Source organism: Pocillopora verrucosa, chromosome 8, assembly GCF_036669915.1.
Source record: "Pocillopora verrucosa isolate sample1 chromosome 8, ASM3666991v2, whole genome shotgun sequence".
In the NCBI taxonomy this organism is placed as follows: Eukaryota; Metazoa; Cnidaria; class Anthozoa; order Scleractinia; family Pocilloporidae; genus Pocillopora; species Pocillopora verrucosa.
This window is the reverse complement of record NC_089319.1, coordinates 8,223,570-8,249,325: the sequence shown is the minus strand read 5'-3', so window position 1 is coordinate 8,249,325 and position 25,756 is coordinate 8,223,570. Positions and strand designations below refer to the sequence as shown.

At 36.0% G+C, this 25,756-nt stretch overlaps 1 protein-coding gene and 1 long non-coding RNA gene across 2 annotated transcripts; both read left to right on the top strand.

Moving 5' to 3' along the window:
• The first annotated feature begins 89 nt into the window (after window positions 1-89).
• LOC131793219 (protein HID1) lies at window positions 90-16,802 on the top strand. The gene is made up of 29 exons (XM_059110633.2): window positions 90-227; window positions 364-513; window positions 1,814-1,877; window positions 2,454-2,551; window positions 3,983-4,009; window positions 5,037-5,087; window positions 5,195-5,248; window positions 5,904-5,950; window positions 6,677-6,798; window positions 7,377-7,434; window positions 7,594-7,665; window positions 8,235-8,376; window positions 9,032-9,088; window positions 9,511-9,567; window positions 9,745-9,828; window positions 9,935-10,025; window positions 10,147-10,212; window positions 10,406-10,491; window positions 10,995-11,073; window positions 11,574-11,635; window positions 11,845-11,947; window positions 12,410-12,462; window positions 12,804-12,877; window positions 13,240-13,331; window positions 13,643-13,821; window positions 14,062-14,153; window positions 14,262-14,361; window positions 14,909-14,967; window positions 15,393-16,802. The coding sequence occupies exons 1-29, from the start codon at window positions 162-164 to the stop codon at window positions 15,454-15,456; spliced, it is 2,349 nt and encodes a 782-aa protein (XP_058966616.1). The 5' UTR covers window positions 90-161; the 3' UTR covers window positions 15,457-16,802.
• A 1,064-nt stretch (window positions 16,803-17,866) lies between these two features.
• Window positions 17,867-20,187, top strand: LOC136282831 (uncharacterized). The gene is made up of 3 exons (XR_010718462.1): window positions 17,867-17,925; window positions 18,710-18,789; window positions 20,070-20,187. It is a non-coding gene; the product is annotated as an uncharacterized lncRNA (long non-coding RNA).
• The last annotated feature ends 5,569 nt before the right edge of the window (window positions 20,188-25,756 follow it).

The window sequence follows — 25,756 nt, the reverse complement described above, 5'->3', positions numbered from 1 at the left end:
TATTTTCCACTACGGTATTCGGTTGCGCATTTCACTTACCGAGGGTTCACGAAGATTGGGCGACAGTTTCCGAACCCACGTGGCGGAGGCAGTTGACAGAGGCTGCGCACCGTCACCTTTCTGAAAAGTTTACAAAGAGGAGGGAAAATTTAGTTGTTAGAATGGGAGGTTCGGACAGTAAACTAAATTTCAGGAAAGCCGTCGTTCAGCTGACAACAAAAAAGACGGTGAGCAAAGTGATGAAGATGTATTCTCAGCTGTCTTTTTCGAGATCTTTGGCGGAGGGTTTTGTGGGACTGAACCGGTTGTTAGTCAATGTTCACCTGATAAACTCACCGAAGTCAATTTTGTCGATCGTTTCAGGCTGTCGAAGCGACAGATGACACCTTTTGGGATCAGTTTTGGTCTGAGTCGTCGGCGACTATCAGTGACGTTTTTACTTTGATTCCTGCCTCGGAAATCAGAGCTTTACGAGACGAGAATCCCTCAAATTTGGCGACGCTTTGCTACAAGGTGAGTGTATGTCTTGACACTCCTCAAACTCTTCGTGTTATGAGTGAATTTCAAGTTGTCCAAGAAATCGATAAGGCCAGTTTTCGTCTTGATTTCCTTGCTTTCTAATTATTTTGATGGCCTTTGTCTTAATTTACAATACAACAGTAAGCGAAGCCATGAGTTTTGTTGGAGCATGACAGACTAGCTTGCAATTACCAATGTTTTATAATTTCATTAACAACAAACACGAATATTTTTGTTCTCTATAGTTTAGACATGATCGCGAAGAGGTCTGTGTTTTCAGTCGACTAAAACTCAACCATGTTTAATTTCTTACCAAGCAAGGAATATTCTTCATAAATCGAGTAAATTATCGAAAGGCCCTAGAAGTGTTTACAAGATATCGAAGGTGACCTTGAGTGTCTAAATCTTCATCTATGATCTTCTGACGTTCATGCTCACAATTTTAGGTTTCAAAATAAACTTTCGAAGCACTTGTCACTAGTGCTATTACTTTAAGCGATAAATTTCTTTCTTCTCGCCTATCGCAGAGGGGAGCAGATATATTTTTTAAGTGATCTTTTGAAGTATACTTATGAATTATTTACGCCAACGATTTCGTCTGTTTTATAAAATCTTATTATCTTTATTTTCCATTTGATTGTATACAATCAAATGCCAAAAGACCCAGGGTACCCATAGAATCATTTCTCTCACATTCCAGTATTTTGCTGCTGTATAAAAATGAAAAACAAAATGATCAGGCAGCATTCATGGTGTAACTTCGTGAGATAAATTAAATTTTTTTCAACTATGTCAAAAAATTGAATAAATTTAGTTATCACTTATTTTGCGGCAAAACTTATGCATAAATTTCGCCTAGAGTCCTTTATGGTTAACCAAACCTCAGGCATAACTTATCATGTCTTTTAAGGACAAAATCTGTCCTTAGTAATCCTCATGCTATTTTCAGGAAGTATTGACAAATATTGTTTACATATTGATGTCATTTTTAATTTGTATAAACAATTTCAAATTACTGTGGCCTAGACTTCCCAATGGTGCTAATAAACAGATGTTGCATGTACATGTAAAAAAAAAAGGCATCTTTTAATTAACATACAAACAACAAGTCTTAAAAGGATTTGTCATGGTGATCATTTGCTAATCAACTAGAGATATATGTCTGTGCTCCAATTTGAAGCAATATATTCATTATGCAGTTAGCTGAGTGAAAAACATTATTATTGTTTTTGCATTGGTTGTAAGACAACTTTTTTTTTAATGTTACCCTGCACTTGTTTATTTCTATGTATAGTGTGTCGAGAAGCTTCATAATGCCACTTTGACTGGTTGTTCCAACCCTTCTGAACAACTTTCTGGTAAGTTTTTATTTTTATTGATTTGTTTCAAATTTCTTGAAAGATAAAGTCATAATAACAGCTATAGTTTAATCCCTTGGCCTCTTAGAGGGACTTAATCTAATTTTTTCCTACAATACCAACATCAAATCAAACATGTCATGAGAATAAAGGAAATGATCACCAACTACAGAATTTCTTCGTGGTGAAACTAATTCTCGTTGTTAGCACCTTAGGAAATGTATAGAGAACAGTATAGAGAATATGCATACTGATGTCAGGGTGTAAATTGAGGGTTAATAAGGAGTTTTGCTTCTGTTTGGGTGAGTAGGAGATGTAGAGGTCTCTTAACCCATCTCAAAGGGTATAACTCAAATCTAAAGCATTATGATAACCATGGACATTTGATCAAAAACTGCTTAATAATCAAAAAACATTTTGAAATGGGCCAATGGTTGGGCTCTTTTCTCTAAAATTCAAAAGCCTTTTTACTCTGAGTATTTCTGTTGGAAATTATTTTGACACTACCAATTTGAGAGTTGAATGCATTATCATATATTCTACATTTTTATTGCTCACTCTTTTGTTTTGTTTCAGTCCTGAACTGTGTGCGTCTGTTGACACGGTTTGTGCCGTACATTTTTGAAGATCCAGATTGGAGAGGGTTCTTCTGGTCCACTGTTCCAGGACAGGAAGTATGCTTTTTTTTTTTCCTTGATACTTTGATTTTGTAAGTAACCCTTAAAGTCCCAGAGGTGATTAACATTAACTTCTCCTTTAAATATCCATATATTATCCAGCAAACAGGTAATGAGAATAGTGAAACTTATCAGGTAAAAGTTGTTGTCTTGATCAAATTCTAGTAACTAATTTACAAGGAAATAATATGTGGTGGCCAGAAAGGAGAATTAACGATCAGATCTTGGGAGTGAAGGGGAGCAAATAAGGTGTTTCATCATATGACTGGCTCTGTTCGCATAATCCTTTAGAAAACCATAGTGAATGCTGACATGTGTAGGGCGGACAGGTTGACATGAGCTGGTCTGCAACAAGCTGTCTAGCCATAATGCATTTATTTGTATGGCTTTGTTGCGAAAAAAGAGAACATTGTTCACTTTTGTTACAGAAAATGAGTGATAGCAGTGAACAAAAATGAGAAACTAAGACATGTTTTTCAACAAATTGTGAGTTTCTTGTTCTGACGCAACAAAATAGAGGAAAGTTTTGTAAAATATTTTTTTTGGTTTTCCCATACATACCAGTCTATCATGTCCTGTTTAAGTTAAAACAAACTTTTTGAACTTTTCAAAAGTTAGTCATATGATAAAATGCCTATCGACTGAGTTAGTCAGGCCAGGTGGGAAAATATTTGGGTCTCATTCATGGCACATAGACCTCATTGTGCCCTCTCTGTACATTATGTCCTTGAGTCAAATATTTCCTGTCCTGCCCTCTCACTCAGTTCACAAATACATAATGTGCAGAGAGTTGTAACCAGGTTTAAAGTAAGGGGCTTTTGATTTAACACCAAAAAATGCTGTGTGAATATTTAATAATTATTATAATAAAGTGTATCCTGATGTATTTCTCAACCAGCATCCACAAGAATTAAGAGTCATCAAATGGATGTTATTTGATTTTTGATGACTCTAACAAAACAGTGCTGTCCTTTTTGTAAATTAAAATTTTGCAATTTAAGCAAACCACAGTCCACTGCAAGGGTAAAGGGCCTCAACAGAGGTTCATATTCAAAGAGTAACTCTTTGACCATGCCCATGATTACTTACAATCATAGATTATTACCTCTGACTGTGATTATATGAAAATCATGTATGTGAACTGCAGATAAAGGTGTGAATATGAAAGCGATCTTCACAATAATGAACACTACTTGAGTAGTAGTGAAAATAAGGCCTCAAAAAAATTCAGGCCTGTATAGGATTTGAACCCATGACCTCTGTGATACTGGTTACAGAGGTCATGGGTTCAAATCCCAAAGAAGCCTTATTTTCACTACTGCTCAAGTAGTGTTCATTACTGCGAAGATTGCTTTTATATTCACATTATTACTTCTCAGTGAAAACTTCATAAAAATGATTGTTAAACAAATTTTTGTTTTGTTTCAGGAGGAAAGTTTTCATGGGGGCGAAGAGGTACAATTACATTTACAACCTTAAAAAATTAAATAGAAAACAAAAGTACCTTGAACCTTTTGATGCCTGCAATACAAGAGTGACTATAATCTAATTTATCTTAACAGTATCACTCATGTATCAAACACAAAGTTCCCCAGAATAAATGAAATGATTGTTAAACAAATTCTCCTCACCTTGCAAAATGTATGAAGAGCAGTATGGGGAATATGCATATTGATGTTAGGGTGTAATGGGTTTAGCTGTTTGATATATGAATAGGTTTTAAATGGCTGTGAACAACGTAACTCAGTACCCATCATACCTATTATTGGATTGGTATGGTTGGGTAATTAAGTATTATCAACTGAGTTGATAATTTAAATTGGCCGCCGTAAAAAGTTTAAAAGCTGACGTTCGAGTGCTAGCCCTTTGTCCAGTCACTCTCACCAAGGGCTAATGCTTGAAATGTCAACTTTTAAACTCTTTACGGTGGCCATTATAACTTATCAACTCAGTTGATAATTCTAAATTACCCTGTTATACTCTCCCACCAACACAGCACCAAAGCTTTTGTAGAAAGTTACCGCCTTTATTCATTTGATATGGTTGGGATTTACCCAGTGAGCAAGTGAGCAAGTTGTTTTACACTGTAGCAGCAAAGCAGGGTTTTAGTCCTGTGATTAATTTGTAGTGCCTTCAAATAGCTGCCAGAAATACCTCTGAGATTTAACTGTTTACACCCTCACATTAGTATACATATTCTTAATACTGTTCTCTATACATTCCCTAAGGTGCTGACTAGGAGAATTTGTTTAACAATCAATAGCCTCTTCAGTTGGTGATTACTTCCTTAGTTCTTATGACCTAAATGTTTGATTCAGGGGTGATATTGTAAGGAGAAAGTAGATGCTAGTTACTCTTATGAGTCAAAGGAATAAACTTTCTTGAATGATTTTAATCAATGAATCAAATTTAGAAGGAGGATTATTTTAGAATGATGCTGGTTAAATCAATTAAAGACTAATCAATTTATTCTACTTTACAGGCTGCAGAGGCAAGACCCCCACTTGCTCAAACACTTCTCAGTGCAGTTGCAGTAAGTGGTGTAACAGTGTTGTTTATCCTTGAAATTGTTCATCTACAGGTGAAATGCTAAGAATACTCACTAAGTATTGATCATCCTTTTTTGTTTTGTATTTACAGGATCTGTGTTTCTGTCCAGAGTTTACTGTTCATCCTCCAAAAAAAACTGGTCCAGTAAGTTAATCTACCTTGTCTTCCAACATAAGATATGACATGTTTGAAAAATAATTCACTGCGCTAGCACTGTGTAAAATAGTATATTACAGTGTAAGTGCATGTGCCATTGTTGTACATTGGTTCAGTCAAGATAATCATTAATTTAAATAAGCAAAAATTGTCTGATTTGAACTGAGTAGGCAGCTTAATTGAATTACGCTGGGGTAGAAAGCATGTTTTGTTGTAAAGCAACATGCCCTTCTGAGGGGGTTAGTGGGCATGCTTCCTCAGAGAAGCTGAAATTTGAAATCCTCTGAAACTTTATTTCTAGCATTCTGAGACATTTTTGAGTGGTAAAGTTCTTTTAGCTTGGCATTTATGTTAGACTCAGTTCAGAAATACTTATTTCCTGTCTTTGATGGCAATTTACTAAGTAAATGGTGCAAAGTGGTCAGATAGCCAGCAGGTTTCTGCTGCCTAGTGGTTTTTTTAGACAACCCTGTTCAGTTGCCTTTGATCTTTTGATTGAGCTTTGGAGAGTTACATGTACAGGCAAAACAGCTGGAAATGGTGATTTATTCAAGTGTATTGTAATGTATGATAATATGTCTATAACCAGAATGTGTTTTAAAAGTACATTTTAATCTCTTTCTTGATTTATTCTCCCTTTTAGGATCAGCCTGAGGATCTGTCTTCGATTGATAGCTGTGAATATATATGGTGAGACATTTGTGCTGTAATCTCTATGAATTGCTTAGAGCTTGTTAAGTACACATGTATACACAGAACATGAAATTTTGTTGAGGAATTCGTATTCCTCTGGTATCAGCATACATCGTCCAAAAGTGGAAATTCTATTTAAGAGCACTGAAACTTTTTTAACTTCTCTTATTCTTATCTTCTGTGACCATATGTGAAATTCATATACATGGGGATATAAATGGATGATAGTTAAAACGGGAAATGTGGTAGTCACTGCCCTCCTGAATTAAAATTTGAAATGTGTGTCTAAATGGTGTAAATGTCTTCAGTTATGCAAAACACTGTACTCTTATATAGCCTGACATGTATTGAATTGTCTTGTCATGTTATCGCCATGCACAAACACTGAAAGAAGCTTAAATTTTTAAGTGCTTGAGCCAGTGATACACCCAATGATTGTACAAGTCTACCTGTGGGCTGAGTAAAGTGTGTCCTGCAACACTAGTTTTATAGTTTTTAAGTTTCAGCCTTATTTTATAATCTGGCCAAATAAGTGAGTTTGCATCACACAATTTCCCATGAATAGCAAGGAAAAACCTATTAAATTGTTGGGGATTCAATTTTTACTTACAACAAATTGCTTCCTTGTGATAGGCACCTGTTTACTGGCTAGAGTGCGGAGACTGATTGATTTTTAAAGATTGTTGCTGTAGTTTTAGGCTAATCAATTGTACTTTAACACAGGGAAGCTGGTGTTGGATTTGCATCATCCCCTCCTAGCAATCCACAGTTTGATTGCAGCAGATCTGAACTTCTAAAATTACTGCTGACTTGTTTTTCTGAAGCAATGTACCTTCCTCCCACAGGTAAGCTGCCAGGGAAAGGTTGACTTTTATTAATCCTTAAAGTCCCATGATCTGATTGTTAATTCTCCCCTCTAGCTACTACACAGTTCCTTGTGAGAAGTTGGTGTTAGATCAAGATAACAATTTCCATCTGATGAGTTTGAGTAGTCTGAAAAATAGTATTCTGTTTGCTGAAAAACGTAAATCACTTCTCAGTGTTAGAGGGGTAAAAGGGTCAAATTGTGCCCAGTACAATAACAAGTATTTTTTTTTAGTTATATCTGGCCCTGATCATTCGAGGGCTGAATTACTTAACGGTTAAACATGAATTCAGCAGGTAGCAAACAACTTTTTTTTTTCATGTAACCACTAGCTACAGGACTAAAATTTTATCTGAATTTTATAATTCAGATAAGTCTGTTAATGCAAGGGTAACTTGGAGGGAGTATAATTTAAATTCCCCTTTCTCAAAAGATCTTCAATGAGCAGGACTTAGATTTGTACAGTGTATTTGTGGTGGCTGAGAGGTTGATTGTAGTCATTTTTTAAATTATTATTCTATGAATAATAATAATAATAATTTTAATTTTGTTTTGTAGCTGAAAATCACTGTAGACCAAATAAATGGCTGTCGTTTTTCTCATCAGCTGGGAATAGGTAAAGGTGTTTGCATTTGTTTATTACTTTCCTCAGTGATAATAAATACTAATTGAAGAATTGAGATTACTATGAAATAAATGCAAAACTGAATGGAATACAATTTGAAGGTAAATAATTAAGATGTTATAATCTTTCTCCTTGGCTTTGTTTTATCAGACATGCTCTTCCAATATTCACCTCTCTGTTAAATCTTGTGTGCTCATATGACCCCCTTGGATACGGAGTGCCGTAAGTACAGAAATAGTGTAGTTGTAAAAGTAAACTGTGACCATGCACCCAGGGATTGACATCCTGAACAGGCGAGAACTTTAAAATGTGAGGTTTATTTGTTGCACAAAATTTTTTTACTATTACATTGTATCATGTAAAAATTTATGTTTCTGTGCTTGTGTATGATGTGGTAGCTTAGTGCTTAAAGCAGCAGTTCACAAGTTATATCAATGAATGTTATTCTCGATATGATGATTGTTTATATTCTCATCACCTTTCTTCTTGAAAGTGTGTTGAAATTGTTGGGAGATTGTATGAAATGATCACTTGTAAGGTTGATGCTCTCTCACAGGTGATCATTTCATAGAGAAACTGGGACAAACTCTGGTGCAATGGGCTACTTGGTTTTTGTGAAGACTTAACCATGTATATTTGTTTATGTGAGAATGTGTGCTTGAATTACTGGATCCAATGGAATTCTTGGGAAATTTAAACTGTTGGTGTTACTTTGTCTGTCCAATTTTCTTTGAAAATGAAAAGGGATTTTGACTAGAAGAGTATAGTAACATTTTTCTTTTATTTTCTAGATATAACCACCTTATGTTTGCTGATTACCGTGAACCTCTGGTGGAGGTTGCTGCTCAATTGCTTGTTGTCCTTTTGGATCATGATTCAATGCAGCCCACCCCAACTACAATGAATGGAACTGATACAGAACACTCTTTTGAGGTAAACTACATATATTTTAAAACAGTTCCCTGCATTTTTCTCTACAATCCACATGTGCATTTATAAATTGTTGCCTGGAGGTTGTTTCAGCTTGAATAATTTATTGTAACTTTCATAGGATTTTACAAATAGTATTATGGTAAACAATAAAATGAACTATGAAATAGTAAATAGAAAATAAGTTATAAATCAGACGTTTGGATGATAATGAGTCACAAAATGATCCTCACTAAGAGTTATGATACAGCTGAAGAAATTGCATTTTGTTGCATGTGTTATCCACAGGTCAGAATGAGACATATTTTATTTTCACCCTTTGTGAATAGATTTTCCTCAACAAAGATGCCAGTAAAGTTTTCTTCCCTCCCAACAGATGGCTTGTAGTTCAGTTGGTAGTAGTGACCAACTAATACCTGAGAGCATCTGGTTGAGATCCACTCCAAGTGTTAATTTTTTAAGGATTCTCTTTTTGTAACATCATAAGTTGCAGCTCATACTTAAGGTTTATCTTCAATGTGATAATGAAAAACTATATTTAAATAAGTCCATGTTGAAGTGGATTCATAGATTCTGTTCATGTAAATATTTGTCTAAATGAAAAAATTGTATCTTATTATGTTTGCATTAATTTTTTTTGTTGTTTTTTTGTTTTTAGGAACCTCCAGTTGATAACCTTTTCTGTAATTATTTGTCACGAATACACAGAGAAGAGGTAAAAATATTCATATGGTATTACTGCAGTTTATTCATACAAGAACTTGCAAGTGAAATGTTGGATTTCAAAGTATAAATATCTGTAAAGTAATTTAACCCAGGCTCTGAACAGAAGCTAATTTGTTTGAAGCCATTTCACTTTTTCACTCCCAAGGTCTCATTAGTATTTCTCCTTACTGTCTACTTGACAATTCTTATGATGTGAGTTTGGAGAATTTGATATTGGATCAACCAATATTCCCCTAATTGATATTTTTCTTTATTCTCATCACTTTTGTGCTTGATATTGTACTGATACTATAGGGAGAAACTCTGTCTTGGTCACTCATGGGAGTTACATGTAAGGGGTTAACCTGGTTATAACCACTTTAATTGGTGGCATATACATATGTATACTTATGTTGAATTATTTCATTGCAGGACTTTTACTTTATTCTCCATGGTGTTGCAAATCTACTCAATAACCCTCTTGTTCAAGTATGTAATTCAAGAAATTTATGTATATCGAATTATTTCCCAAACACGTAAGAACCTAAGATATCCTGAGAAGTAGAATGGCCAGAATTTAAGGATAATATACCTTTATTTGCAAGGTTTTTTTTTTGTCACAGTTAAAGGGGACATTGTGGTAAATACTGTCTTTTCTGTTTTCAGACATATCTTCCAAATTCTTGCAAGAAAGTTAGTTTCCATCAAGAACTTCTAGTTCTATTTTGGAAGATGTGTGACCAAAACAAGGTAACCAGAGACTGATTTTGTTTTTATTGCCATCAGTTTGTTGGTTACTTTTTAAAGTGATCACAAGTTAACAGTTCATTCTCTTATAAACAAAAATGTCCAACAGAAATTTCTGTTCTACGTGCTGAAGAGCAGTGATGTGCTGGATATCTTGGTCCCAATTCTTTATCACTTGAATGATGCAAGGTCTGATCAATGTAAGTCGCCCAGCTCAGGGTTTGATCTTTAATACAGTAGGAAAGGTTATATTGCTTTTACATGCAGGAAGCTATTAATTAGTAGTAAATATATCATTCTTCTTTTTCCTTCTTTTTCCAGCTCGTCTAGGTTTGATGCATATAGGAGTGTTCATATTACTGCTTTTAAGTGGAGAAAGAAATTTTGGTAGGTTCAGAGCATGAACAAATTGTTTATTCAGTCATTCATTATGATACTTCCATAACTTTGTGACAACAACAGAGTCAATGAAAATAAATTTAAAATTCCCAATAAAGCAGAAAATTTTTTTAATACCTAGGACGAGTGCTAACATAACTGTCATGATTTCAATTATTTCGTGTCATTATCTCACTGATAGGAGTCCGTCTCAATAAGCCATACTCTGTTAGAGTGCCAATGGACATTCCTGTGTTTACAGGGACCCATGCTGATTTTCTTGTTATTGTAAGTATATTTTGTGTTACCCAGAAATCTTACATATGTCTATTTTTTTAAATCATGCCTACATGAGAGTTATTCATCAGGGTCAGGATGTTCAAAGCTGGGTTAACCCTTTAACTCACAGTGACCAAGACAGAATTTCTCCTTACAATATCAATACAATATGAATCAGACAAGGGATGAGAATAAAGAAAATATCAACTAAGGGACTCTATGTTGATCCAATAGTAAATTCTCCAAAGTAACATCATAAGTATTATATAGCTGACAATAAGGAGAGTTTATAATGAAATCATGGGAGTGATAGGATTAAGATAACCCAGGATTAGTGTGACATTTGATTTCAGATCTGAAAGCTCTAATAAAGGTGAGAACATGCTCCAAAGAGAATAGAGAAAATTATCTCAAACAGGCTTTTGTAAAAAGGAATTAGGACTATTTGGCTATTGAACAACTGGGCTCAATTGTGTGGATATGCAGCTTATTAGTGTCTCCCTTTTTTACAGGTGTTCCATAAGATCATTACAAATGGACATCAAAGACTTCAACCACTGTTTGACTGTCTTTTGACAATTATTGTCAATGGTAAGAGTACAGTGATTACTGTTGTTAATAACTGTTGTGTTTAAGTCATGGGATCCATTGGAGCAGGTCCAAAATACAATATGCTTCAAGTGAAAGGTTACAGATTTTTTTTTTCAGTCTGTATCCTTGTAACAGAGATATGTTGGTAAAAACAAATCCTACAAATTAAAAATGGTTTAATTATTGCATGTGATCAGGGCAAGAAAATGAGTTGATTGCAATTATGCTTTAGCAACTTGTTCAGGAACAATGCACTTGGGGTTTATTACAGATATCTATCCAAGGGTCAAACTAAAGTCAATCATCTTCTCACATGTTTTTCACCCCCACGAAACACTGCATTGACATCATACATTTTACACGCCTGCATGGGCAACCCAAAGGTTGGATTTTGCCAAACACACATTTTCATATGTTCAAAAGTTATTTCCAGTTCACATCTAAGTCACTTAAGTTAGTATCATTCTCAGCTGACCCTGTGTACTCTTTTTTCTTTACAGTTTCTCCCTATTTGAAATCCTTATCAATGGTGGCTGCCAATAAATTGCTTCATCTTTTGGAGGTAAGAGCATGCCAATTTTGCTTTTCTTTCCAAGGGTTATTTGGGCTTGGGAACTGAAGTTGAATTTCCAAAGATACTTTGTTGTTTGTGTTATGAAAATGAAAATGAAAATGCTACAGGTAATTGCCCTTTTTTATGATCCCTCATTAACAGATTACCCTCTATTTCAAACTTGTAGGCTGAATATTTTTTCCATTTTGTTTTTTCAGGCATTTTCCACTCCCTGGTTCCTGTTCTCCAATGCCACCAATCACCATTTAGTGTTTTTCTTGCTGGAGATCTTTAATAACATCATTCAGTATCAATTTGATGGTATGACACTTTCTATAATAAGTTGAATTACGTATCAGTTCTTATGTATGAGCTCTTGGAGGACAGATACATTAATGATGTTTGTAGTTTGCAGTAGAGATCTCTCTTTTCTCCCTCTCTGTTTGGGAGGAATGCAGGTTAATGACCTGAACAATAGCTGGTTATCAAGACAAACTTACATTTTGTCACAAATGTCTGAAGAAATAGTGCCCTTTTTTTCAGGGAAATGTGATTTGAAAAGCTGTGAATCTTTGCACAAACTTTGCTTGAGCCTTTACAGAAACTTCGCAAGAACAAAGAACAAAATTCGCCCATTTCACATTTATTATTTTTGCACAATACTTCCCCATAAATTTTGGTAAAAATATATGAAAAAAGTCATAACAAAAAACAAACAAATGATTTTTGCATACTGAATATGTTTCCTGTAACCTTTTTATAACTGGGTTTCTTTTACTTTAGGAAACTCTCATCTCGTGTATGCAATTATAAGAAAGAGAAATATCTTTCACCAGGTAAGCTCCGTATGAGTTATGGCGTTGAAGTTGTCTTTCGTTTGTTTAAATAATTGTTTAGCTGTTCTGTGCTTTCATACAGTAAAGTTTTTAGTTGCTCATCGTAAACCTATAGTGTACTAATTGTTTTCAGTGTGAACTAACCAATATCAAATGTTGAAAAAATGAGTATTAGTACTTGAGAAAATAGGAAACTAGTGTTGTTGTTGTTTTATTGATTTACAGCATTAGGCTAGAAGTGACTAATATTAAGAGAGAGTCTGAGCAAAGGCAGTGAGTCCATGCTGTTCGAGTTTATCTTTTCACTTGCAATTATTTTTTGACCGTTTTCTCTCCTGAAGTTGGCAAATCTTCCAACCGATCCTGCTACTGTTCAGAAGCCAAGAAGGAGACTTACATCCCAAGGTTCAGACAAGTAAGATTTCTGTGCACAATGTTTTCATTTGTGGAACTGTTCGTGGCTAGAGTAGCCGCTAATTCTCCCTACTGATGTATGATACGTGAACAGCTGTAACCCTTTAACTCCATGAGTGACCTAGACAGAATTTTTTCTGACAATATCAATACAATATCAAGCAGATAAGTGATGAGAACGAAGAGAAATGTCAATTGGGAGATCAGTAGTTGATCCAATACCAAATTCTCCACACTAGAATCATAGTAATTTTGTAGTAGACAGTAATGAAATGTGGGAGTGAAAGGGTTAACCCATTTTCTCAATGAGTGCATGAACATTTATGCGGCAGTTGGTCACGAAAATGTTGAATTTTCTATCAGGGATGCCCAGACCTCAGGCAGTGAGGGAGAAGAAAAGAAGCCTGGAACGAGTGCTTCAGCGGCCGAGGGTTTACCGGAGATGTCCGCAGACAGTAAGCGAATAAATGTTGCAATAAGTTTTGGATCAAAAAAGAAAATGATTGTCAAAATGAAGAGAGCGACAACATATTAACATGGAAAGAGAAGAAATACATAGAAGTAACGACCCAAAGGAAGGAATTGAAATAATGCAGGAATGGAAAAAAAAAATGATACAAATTGCAAACAAGATAGGTCCGTATGTAGTCAATAGTTAGCACTTTGCTTTATTTATATTTAATTTTGAGTGTTGTTAAGCGGACATGATTATTTAGCAGTGCCACAAACTGGACATGCTAACAACAGCTCTTTCTTTTTGTCCTAGTGTCTGTGAAAGAAGTTCGCAATCCTGCCAGTGAATCAGAAACTAGTGATGTAGAAGCACGGTCCCCTGGGGAAGCAACCCCACCCAGTACCCCTGGAACATCCCGCACAGAGAGAAAATCTATTGGACGATCTGTTTCTGTCACAAGCTCAGGGCCATTTGTAGCAACGCCTGAATGGGTGAGTGAATCTTCCACTTTGAAGTTTTTATCAAAACATAAACTCTCTCCAATGGTGATTGCAAAGTTCTTCAAATGTCCGTTCTCAGAATTTGATCTTACATCATCCTCAAAAAGGCTCATCGTGGCACGTACCCAGAGTTGTTTTAAGTCGTGAGTGCCCTTCTTTAATCTTAAAATCAAATATATTCTTTAAAAAAATCGTGTGTGGATTTAGTTCCGGTTTTTCTTCATTCTGTAGGTCCAGTCTTGGAAACAGAAGCTTCCACTGCAGACGATAATGAGAATGCTTCAAGTTTTAGTTCCTCAAGTGGAAAAGATTTGCATAGACAAGTAAGTTAATCATCAATGATGAACATTCATGATGTTACTTTCAGTTTTGTATTTTTTTGTTGTTGTTTTTTTTCGGCTCTGTTTGATGTATTTTTGTTGTTTTGATAGGGGTTTGACGGATGAGTCTGAAATAATCAAGTTTCTTCAGCATGGCACATTGGTCGGTCTTCTACCTGTGCCACATCCAATCTTAATCAGAAAATACCAGGTATGTAAACTTCTGTAACCACTGATGAGTCACGCTTTCTGTTACATTTGGTGTCTCGAAGAGTTTGCGAACGTTTAGTGTACGCGCGTGGAAGTTTAACTCTTTGACCCTTAAGGGTGACAAGCAACTAATTTCTCCTTACAATTTCTCCATTAAATCAAACATTAAGGTCACGAGAATAAAGGAAATGATCACAAACCAAAGAAGCTCTTGATCGTTAAACACTGAATTCTCCTTGTCACAACCATAGGAAATGTATAGAGAACAGTATGGAGAATATGCATACTGATGTTAGGGTGCTAAGGGTTAACAAGAGGATGAGTATTCAGCTACAGGGTTGTTGAAAAGTTTCGGAAATTTGGGAATTTTTCGCTCGAAAACTTTTTGGTTCGGAAGTAAGTTTTGTGTGAGATCCTTTTAAGGTAGCTGGATCTCACGAAATCCCCCCAGCCAAAAGGTGCTGTTAGTTCTTCAGAGATAATTGCTGTGGTTTTATCCGTCAGGCAGAATTTGATGACACTCTTAAATGTCTATCATTCCGTTACAGGCCAACAGTGGTACTCAGATGTGGTTCCGAACTTATATGTGGGGAATTATTTACCTCAGGTAAACAAAAAAAATAAGTAATCAGCTCTCTAAGGAAAATGTAGAGGTTTAAAACCAAGTGGCAAAGTTTATCCTCGCGTTAAAGCTACATTCACATCTACATTCGCGTTAAGTGGTGTACACTCGCGTTAAGTGGTGTACACTCGCGTTAAGTGGTGTACACTCGCGTTCCGCACGCTGTAAACCCTGTAAGGGGGAAAGGAAAGCAGAAACCTATTAACTACTTTTAATTCAAAAATGAGTTTGGGCGGGAAAATTGACGCGCGCTCGGCAACCTTTGGTGGGAAAATCGAGGCGTGCGAGCCCTCAGTTTTTAAAAAAAAATAAACAGTTATGAAATATTAAAACGGAAAAAAGGTAAAAAATGGAAAAAAAGTTTAGTTCAACAGCCATGACATTCAACTCACTCGCATTCTGTTTTTCAGGAACATTGATCCCCCAATCTGGTATGATACGGATGTCAAACTGTTTGAAATCCAAAGAGTATAAAATTGTGGTCCATCTGTAAGAATTCTCACCGTCGACGTAAAGCAAAAAGGATCAGTTACATTTATAATAATGATTCTGTTATCTTTCATCGATAAAAGGGAGGAATATTTTAAGTCGGCGGCAGTCAAACATAAGTTAATTCTAGTTATAATAATGGACAATTTTGTTCGCGGTTGAATTCCCATTAGAGGCAAATTTGGACTTGCTGAGTCCATAATGATAATTGAGTACTTAAAATTTACTTTCTGATAACGAGTCAGTAATATTTATGAGGTCATCTACCGTCTACCAAGGTTCTCTTGACCAAAGCAAGAGCTTAATTTGCAGATATGCAGGTATAAATATTCTTAGTCAGGTTTAAGATGCTACTTTGGGTAAGGGAGAATACCTTATCAGGGCGGAGCTGTTGGTCGTCGAAGTAGGTCTCTCGGATTTGTGTGCAGTTTCGCTCTAGTGCCGGTCCCAGTTGTTCAAAGAGCTGATACTAAAATAATGAACGCTATCCAACGGATGAATCGCAGTCAGCCAGGGTCTAGTCGTATAAAGGGCAGATAATGCTATCCAGCGGATAAGTGATGGAAAAACGCATAGCGTTATTCAGCAGATAGAGATTTATCCAGTGGATAGCGTTATCCGACCTTCGAACAACCGGGGACAGATATTAACAAAGCGTACTTCGCTATCCACTGAAGAGAGATTTATCCAGTGGAAATAGGGTCTGTGCAATAGGACAGATAATTTTAGAATTTTGTGTGTCCTCCTTTCGTTACATTAGCAGTACTACGCACTATATAATCAGTTCACGACTTGAACTGAGTAGTCCACCCCATCCCCACCCCCTAGGTGGTCACGCCCTTAACAATTGATCCGTTTGCTACTTTTTGAAACCTTTTCGTTTCCAATATTATTCTCCTTGTTAGCTACCACGCTTTTCTATTTGTGATGGTTCAGATATAATTTTTTTTCCTATATATATATTTAGACTATCTGCTCAATGAAAAATTTCATTCACGTCCCTTGTCTCTGTTTAACACAACATTTATTTTCGCATTTAAGGGGTCCATAAGGTATATATAATAATCTGTACATAATGGATTTTAAATCGTAGGTTTTCGTATAAGGAATCGCTATCAGAGTGGTATACATCTGCAGCAGGATATTATTTGTAGGTTGAATTTGTTAGCCCATAAGTTATTTAAGAGGAGAAAAGGTTACATACTTTAAGAAAATTGAAATTGTACGAAATTATGTTTAGAGTCCAATCTTGAGCATTTCCTGGTTCTTTCAACCCTTTAGAGTACATACTAGTGGCAGAGAGAACGAACTTGCTTCAATAAATACGTGGAAATGACTATGTGGGGCTCCTACTTATATTTATCCTTTGCGTTTAACGTGTATCCTCGAACTTCTATGCGTTCCGTGTGCGTTTTTGAATCGCCTATCGTGCTGTCCACTTCCCGTGTGTTACTACACCATCTGTGTTCCGAACTCAATGCGCAAACACGTTTACTTTCCGCGTTCCTACCCGTCTCCTTACGTTGACTGTATTCCCGCGCATTCTTAACGCAAACTTTTCCTCTACGCGTTGCTGCGTAATTGTGCACATTGGTGAGCATTTCCCTGCTTTGATGTGCGTTTTCATACGTTCTTACCTTTGACCACCCATTCTAGGCGCTTTTTTCGTTACCATTTATTCCTGTACAGTTCCAAATCACCCTCTTGTCCTGTCATCCCTTCCTAAAAATTCTTTGAAAAAGAATTTGTCGATGAGTGAGCATTCTCTTGAGGTTACTTTTCTTTCTTTTAAATTAATTCAACAACGTCTACACGGTTGCATTACTGACACCAAAAAAAAAATTCTAATATAAAAAAAGAAAACAGTGTATGTAGTTTAGGTATGAACCTGTATTCACTTGCTCGCTCTATTCTTGGACTTAATTATTAAAAAGAGGAAATGTGTGTAAGAATACTCAAATGGAAAGAAGAGCGTTCGTCGTGGAGCCCATAGGGATAGTTTAATATGCACGAGAATGCACTGCCTGCAAAATTTTTCACAGGAAATTACCGGAAAAAACCTGAGGAGACTTGAATATTCAGATGTAGTAAAACAAAGCATCCTACTGCGTTTTAAAATTGAACGGATCAGACCGAGGAACTCGATGTCGCTTATTCTGAACCCGCCTTTCAAGTCGAAAACTTATTTGAATTACAAATAATTTTCAAAATTAATATTCACGTCATTTTGTGCTCAGTCTTGCACGTGGAAAGAATTTATGAGCTTCAAGAATATTTGAACGCCTTTTTTAGCTTCTATGGATTCATGAAACATTTGGACCTTATTGCCTTGGATCTATATATATATATATGTATCTAATCTGTCCAGGCCGGCGAGTGTTTCTTATAGCTGGATCAAGTGGTTCCGATAACTTGTCGAGGATACATGCTTTTCTCTAAGTCACTTTTCTACAGGTAAATTACCTCTACATGGAACGATACATTTGTATAATGATACAGTGTTCATCTTTCTCGTTATGGCTCTTGTAAATTCAATTAACAGAGTCAAATGTAAGAAGAAAGAGAGTAATACCCATAGCAAAATGGAAAACAAATCCTCGGAGGCAGCCGCCATGACAGTTCTTCTTGGACGTGCCTTTATTGGCAACACAAGAAATTTGTCCCTTATCGTTAGGGTACTTATTGCTTATTTGCTTACTTTTCTTTTCTTTCCTGTAAATTTTGTTTAACGAGCTATTATGATTGTAGAGCGTTGACCTAAAGCGTGTTTTGAATGCACTTGTTCTTTCCGTTAGCTTTCAACCTAGCTAAAGAAAGAGTAAATTGAAACGGTAATCCAAAAACGTTATAACAAAACGTCATATTAAATCTGGTGGATTTAAGACCAACTTAAGTTTTAAATGAAGCCGTATCGCTCCGTATCTCTTGGTGGCAAACATTGGTATTAAATTACCATGGCGACACTAGGCTTGTCAATTACACATGTAGTTCTCAGTTAAAGGAGCAATATTCAAAGTTAGCTTCGTTATTCCCGAATAATTACACATTTTGTTTTCGAATGCTTGGTAAATTAGTTCAGTAAAATTTCGTAATGCCTTTGTTCGATGAGAAAATGTCAGCAGAAAATGGGTTTTTTTTAATCCAGATGTTGCAATTGACCTTTGCTATTTTGAACGAAAATCACTGAGGTATGTAGTACGTATTCATAATCTATCAGTCTCTTTTTTTTTCTCTCCAGGACAGTATCAAGACGATAATTAGAACATCTCGTCGGAAAAAGTCACGAAAGGAAAGAAGTACCTGATAATTTCTCAAAAGGTGAGATAATTGGCTTTTTAAAACAAATAAACTATCTAGGTCTATTCGTTTGTGTTGAACGATTTAACCTAGATTTACCGAATGCTTGCAATTCAAAACTAACTCATTTAACAATGAAGAAAAAACTGCAAACTAAGAAATGGGTAATTCTCTTCACTTTCTGATTAAACGGATCTCCTTCTGATTGAGGTGGCCTGCAGTTGTTTTCAGCAATGTTCTGTTGATGAATTAATTCATCCATGAATACTTTTAGTATTTTTTTGTTTCACGAAAGCTGATAGTGGAAGGACATTTATTTAATCAAATGAGTCATGACAAGATCTTTGTTTCTCAAATTGTCCCTAAGTTTTATCATCAACTGTCTAAGTTTTATTATCAACTGATATACGATGTCATTCTAAAATGATTCATTAAAAATTACGAGCTCAAAAATTTGATGATGTTTGAGCTCTTCAGCTAAGCTACAACCAAAATGAAGAGTACACTCAAGTTATTTTTGTCCCTTCAATTTCTTCTAGAGTGTTTTCCAATAATTGCACGACACAGCCCTCTTTTCTGACGTGATTCAATAAAAGTATTGGAGCTTAATTATCAACAATATCCGAGCTCAAACCAGATTAAAATAGTATGTTCCAGAACTTTACGTTTTTATCTCACTGATTTTATAGTTTATCATTTGCTGAAAAAGAACTTTTTTGACGTGATTCCAGAATCATGCATCACAGAGCCTAATTATCAAATGTCTGACTTCTTTGAGACTGGAAGCAAACTGGAATAACATGCTCCAAAAAATGATTTTTCTCGATGTGTTTGCGGAATTCTTTCTTACTGATCCCAAAGTGGTTTTATGATTCTTTTTACGAAGACTGGAAAGTTGTTATTTCAGTCGTTATTTTTAATCGGTTCAATTCAATTAAAGTGCCGTATGAAACCACTTGAAACCCCCATCTTGAAGGAAAACAGAACAGCTTTACGGGCCCGTTAAGCAACCTTCGAGCAACGCCCCCCTCCTGCTAACTTCAACCCGTTCGGCCCTACTTACATGTACGGCAGCTATTATTATGGTTTTCTATGGAAGTGGATGCGCGAGGCTGTACGGGTCATATGATAATGTACGTTAGTTTCTTGCGCACTGCTGAGATTCTCTTTATACGGATTTCATTTTACGTTGGTATGTAGCACACTTTTAGGTTGTTATCTTATTGTTCATAAGTATTCAGTTTTTAGTCATTTTTATTTGAATTTCGTTAGTGTTATTGTTAATTTTTTTCTCATTTCAGTTGAAAGTGGAGGTACAAATGAGAGTCTGAGAACTGGTAGTGTCTCACAAAGAATCGTTGTGTTGACATGCAAGTTATTTGGATGTTTTCTACCAACAACAGAGACAAACTTGATGAGTTTTGTTGTTTATGTTAATCGACAAGACCTGCAGGATAACTCACTGAACCAAATCTTATGTGACTTTGAATTTGAACCAGTTCATTATATTTCCATAAAGCACGCGCTCGAGAAGTGCGAGAAGCACTCGCCTTCGGCTCTTGTTTCTCTGCACTTCCTCGTGTTCTTAAAAATTCCCAAGTGCTTATATGTCTTATATAACTCAACTATGCACTCGGCGCGTTTTTCATTCTTTAGTAAATGTTGTTTATTTCTTTAACGTGATCTTTAAATTCTGTAGATAAATATATTGATCGGTTGTGTGCTCATCTGCAAAATTCGTCTGTCTGGATTGTAAGTTATCTTTTCAACTTAAGTCAAAAATGTGAAATTTTTCCTAAAAGTTTTTTTGTATTTTCCTCTTCCAGTTCCTGAGATGGTTTGTAACGTTTGAAAAGTAGGTTAAAGGACAATTTCTACGACGGCACTTTTCAACTAGTGGATAGGGGAAAGTAATTTTTTTAGGCGTGTTCTTATATTAGACAGATAGTCGCTCATATTCCCTGTGGTCTGTAGCAAAAAATGGCTATGAATTGTCGTCTTTACGGGGCTCGGTTTTGAACGCATGCGTATTGATGTCATATTGTGAACCGTAACCTTACACTTTGCCTCATTAGAACTTTATTCTCCCTCTCTTCGCAGGTTTCATTAAAAAATAATCACCTCAAGAATAAAGATCTAAATGAGGCATAAATGAGGATCTGACAGCCCTCTACCCTCCCTCTCACCGGCTGTATTAAACAGTTACCTTTAGTATTAATAATCTTCGTAATACGCATGTGTATTTGGACAAACGTTCGGTTACACAAAACGCATGCGTTTGACATAAAAATTTTTTACCACAAAGTAAACAACTTTTGCAAATACTTAAGAAAACTGTTTATCAGAGGTGGGTGCGGCGGGGGAGGTCGGATGGGTGAAAATAACACCGTAATAAGACAATTGTAATAACTGTGTGTTTGCTTATAGAAGGAATGTAGTACAGTAGAAGAAGAAATTATTATTAGGGAATTATTAAGGAATGTAATATATAAGAAGTATATTAGAAAATAACACAGTAATAGGACTGTAATAAACAACTGTATGTTTATTTATAATAACACCGTTTAATAACACCGTAATAAGACAATTGTAATTACTGTAGGTTAAAGGACAATTCGTACTACTACTTCTGCAATAAAACAATTGTAACAATTGTGTGTTTGCTTATAACAGGAATGTAATATATTAGAGGAAGAAATTATTATTAATAAATTATTAAGGAATGTAATACATAAGAAGTATATTAGTACTATATTAGAAAATAACACTGTAATAAACAACTGTATGTTTATTAATAAAAGGAATGTAATATATATTGGAAGGGGTGATATATATTTAAGGGCTGAAAATGAAAATGACTTAAAGGTATTTTTCAACTTGGTTTGAACATTGCTTATAATACGTTCAAGGTCGGACTCGTTCTTTGTTCCATGGCCGTTATCTTTGACTGTAGGAAGGCGGATTTAAAGAGCATGTTCCTATTTCACGAGTGTACCTATACCAGTGCCCATATTCTATACCAAATATGACCAAGGCGCATTTTATTTAAAAGCTGACTTATGACTTTACACGAATAAGCTGTACATTAGAAGAAGAAAGGGAGGTTTTCATGAAGGCTTGTAGCGGGATATCAGGTCAGATATACAGAAAGGTACCAGGTTGTAGATGTCGGGAAAGTGTCGGAAGTAATTAGTGCGTGACTTGTAAACAAATCAATTCGCTTAGGATTTCACTCATCATGAAGTAGTGACGTCAAACTTGTAACCTTAGCGACCGTAGACAAGGGTGTTTTAGGATATTGCGAGTTTTATGATCAGAAGTTAGGATCGACGCGAGACGAAGGGAGTGACTACTGTGAATAAAGAAAGTGAATCAAAATTACACGAGTAACTAGTGTTGCAGTACCGGGCTTTCCAACATTAGAGAGCTTTACTGCAGTTTTTAAAATCATACGAACTCTGACCTTGGTTATTCGCTTCCGCCTACTTTAGTATCAAGACTGAATTTAAAATTTACCTTAAAGTTTTTTCTTGTTTTTTTTTGTTTTGTTTTTAGTATTTGTCATTCGGAACCTCCTATACCTTCATAAGTGTAACGCAGAACTGCATTACATTCTGGGTGAATTTTTAGCACACTGTTCTGAGCAGCGAATGAGGCTTGACTATTACTACGAAAAGTTGCAGCAGTGAAAACTCGTCTGCGGCTCAAAACAATAAAAAGTTGCTGAAATTATGCTAAATTATAATTCGACTCGGAAGAGTTGAAGCATTCGTATCATTGACTTTCGAGTATTTGGTGAGCTCCTAAAGGAGCCGTTTTAAAACTGACTTTACGAATCTGCTCCAAGATGAAATCGACGACTTTCCACATTGCTAGTGGGTTTAGATACCACGAGGATTAAAAGCGGTTTTGTCTACGTGGTATCTAAACGCACCAGCGGGGGAAAAAGGTTTTTCCGCAACATTTAACGGTTCCAGGCCATTTCGTCTTGTCAACTATGTATTGTCTCCGCCCCTATTCATTTTTCGTCTCTGTCCCAATGACATGTCTCTTTCTTTCCGACGGCTTGAGCAATCTTTCGACAGTTCTTAAGAACTGGTCTTTCCGCTCTTCAATGTCTGTCTGTCTGCCCTCTGACGTTCTTTTGTTTTGTTTTTAGTATTTGTCATTCGGAACCTCCTATACCTTCATAAGTGTAACGCAGAACTGCATTACATTCTGGGTGAATTTTTAGCACACTGTTCTGAGCAGCGAATGAGGCTTGACTATTACTACGAAAAGTTGCAGCAGTGAAAACTCGTCTGCGGCTCAAAACAATAAAAAGTTGCTGAAATTATGCTAAATTATAATTCGACTCGGAAGAGTTGAAGCATTCGTATCATTGACTTTCGAGTATTTGGTGAGCTCCTAAAGGAGCCGTTTTAAAACTGACTTTACGAATCTGCTCCAAGATGAAATCGACGACTTTCCACATTGCTAGTGGGTTTAGATACCACGAGGATTAAAAGCGGTTTTGTCTACGTGGTATCTAAACGCACCAGCGGGGGAAAAAGGTTTTTCCGCAACATTTAACGGTTCCAGGTCATTTCGTCTTGTCAACTATGTATTGTCTCCGCCCCTATTCATTTTTCGTCTCTGTCCCAATGACATGTCTCTTTCTTTCCGACGGCTTGAGCAATCTTTCGACAGTTCTTAAGAACTGGTCTTTCCGCTCTTCAATGTCTGTCTGTCTGCCCTCTGACGTTCTTTACCGCATCCTCTGCCATCGCTCTAACTTCTCCCCCACTACCATCCGTGAGGATTGCCTCATCAGCAACTTCCTGGCATGGCATGGTCAATTTAGCAAGTTTTGCAACGCTCTCCAACTCTATTTCGTCAAATGCAATTTTGAGATTCCGCTTGAGTCCGGCGAGCTCTGGTTTTCCGTGAGGACTGACTCTAAGTTGTTCCCTCGGCGGTTTGCTATAATAACTCTGCTGAGCTTTTGAGAAAAAAAGTAGAATCAATTTAGTCGCAACAGCCAAGAATTCTTGATTAGTGTCCAATTTCTAGAAATTTGAGAAAACGGTGTCAATGAAGAAAAATTGGGGTGGACTCTCTCAATTTGATTTTAGCCTTTATTAGCTAAGAACTGCGACAATTTGGCAAAAAGTTTCGTAAACTAGACCCGAGCGGAATTTTGAGAGAGATGAAGTGGTTGGAGAAAATTCTTTTAATTTGATTTTAGCCTTTAATTTAAGTTATTAACGCTGAATTATTGGGGCGAATTTGTCTCAAATTTCGTCGTCAAACGCGTTCATTTCCAAACTGAATTTGAAGATCAAAGTTTTAAACTTTTGCGCATCACCCTTTTTTTTTTTGCATTCTTATGTTACACCAATTAAGTGACTGCACAAAAGATCTTCCCTAACAAAACAATAAGGAGTAAATAAACTAATTACGATACATTTCAAAACCAAATGCCTGGTCCAAAGGGTAACAAGTGATCCTTTTTCCGTATGCGACTTAGTTCACAAGTATCAAAGAAGTAATTTCATGTAAACCAGCAAAAAGACAACCATCACTGTAAAATAATCAAAATTACTAGGCTTTTCAGAGCGAGGACACAAACTCAAATGTTTTCGATAAGCTTTAGGTTGAAATGTAACTAATTTGCATTTTTTTGGCTCGCGCTTTGCCGGTTTTTATAAAATCCACGACCTTTCTGTATAAATTTCAATTTTAAAACAACGAACATGTTTCGAATTTTTAAATTTCATGAAACTCGTCACCAATATATGGAAAAGTATTCAACAACAAAACATAACTTTTTTTATTTGGATAACTATTAAATTCTCTGATTTTGAGCCATATTTTTGTTTTCCAATGTTGGTCTGGAATTAACGTGTTCTAACCGGCAAAATTGAAAATTGTGTTGAGCAAATAAGAATGTGGTTTTCTTGCTCGTGTAAGACAGTTATATTGATTCATAACAAAGAATCTTCGCCAGCAACTTGTTATTTTTTACCGGTCAAAAGATTGGCTCTTTCCCGCAGTCTGTAAATTTCTTTTCAGCTATTTGCGAATCCACCATCTTAATTTTCATCGAATAAACTATTCTCAAAACACGAAAATCTATATTTCTTCTTTGTGAAAAGAGGTCAATTTAAACTGGTTGATGAAGCGGTAAACTTCGGAGTCTCGACATAGCTCGTGATCAGGCATTTGAGTTTTGAAACATATATTACTTTAAACAGAAACCGAACCCAGTTGATGGCACAAAGTAACGGATCTGATCTAAGATGGCACTCTACTGAAGTCTTGCTCCGTGTTTGAAAAACAACTACTTTCTTTTGAATGAAAAACTCCTAAATTTACAGTTTAATACAGACAATGCAGTTGATGTCGGCAATGCTGATTTTCGATTGAATCGATTTGTTTTCGGCAAATTTTTCCTTTTGATGCAATTCGGTTTTCAATCGTAAATTACGATCGTTCGGTTGAGAGTAGTCGTGAAGGTGACTAGCGTTAGTACAAGGCATCAGGGTCGAGTGAACAAATGTTTATGAGTTAAACGGTAAAAATTTGGTTTCAAAAAACTGATTAATCAGTTTTGTGGTAGTGTCTGTCAGGCTCAAATTGCATTCGTCCGTAGATTAATAGATTTAGATTAGTAGGTAAAGTTACTTTGTTTTGTTTGATACGTTGGTCACTGCGTTGGTTTTTTAAGTCGCTTGTACGGTGAGGATAGCTGGTGTCGTCTGTAGTCAACATTCTTCTACAAGTTAGTGCACTAGCTTGTCAGAGTTATTCCTTGAAGATAGCGTACGTTTATAGTGTTCAGCAGAGTGATTTTGGTGTGAAGAAAATGCGCAGAATCAACTAAACTTATCAAAATATTTCAATTTGAGCTGCACTTGGCATTTTTTCAGCCGAATTATTTTCTTACAGAACCTCCTAATATCACCTTTGTGCGACATCAACTGGGAGAAAACTGTGATACTAACTG

Bases quoted from the DNA above. Each gene is read 5' to 3' on its own strand.
- LOC131793219 (XM_059110633.2), top strand. From the start codon at position 162: ATGGGAGGTTCGGACAGTAAACTAAATTTCAGGAAAGCCGTCGTTCAG. The intron at 10,213-10,405 runs GTAGGTTCAGAG...TCTCACTGATAG, and splicing joins AAGTGGAGAAAGAAATTTTG to GAGTCCGTCTCAATAAGCCA. The intron at 11,948-12,409 runs GTATGACACTTT...CTTTTACTTTAG, and splicing joins CATTCAGTATCAATTTGATG to GAAACTCTCATCTCGTGTAT.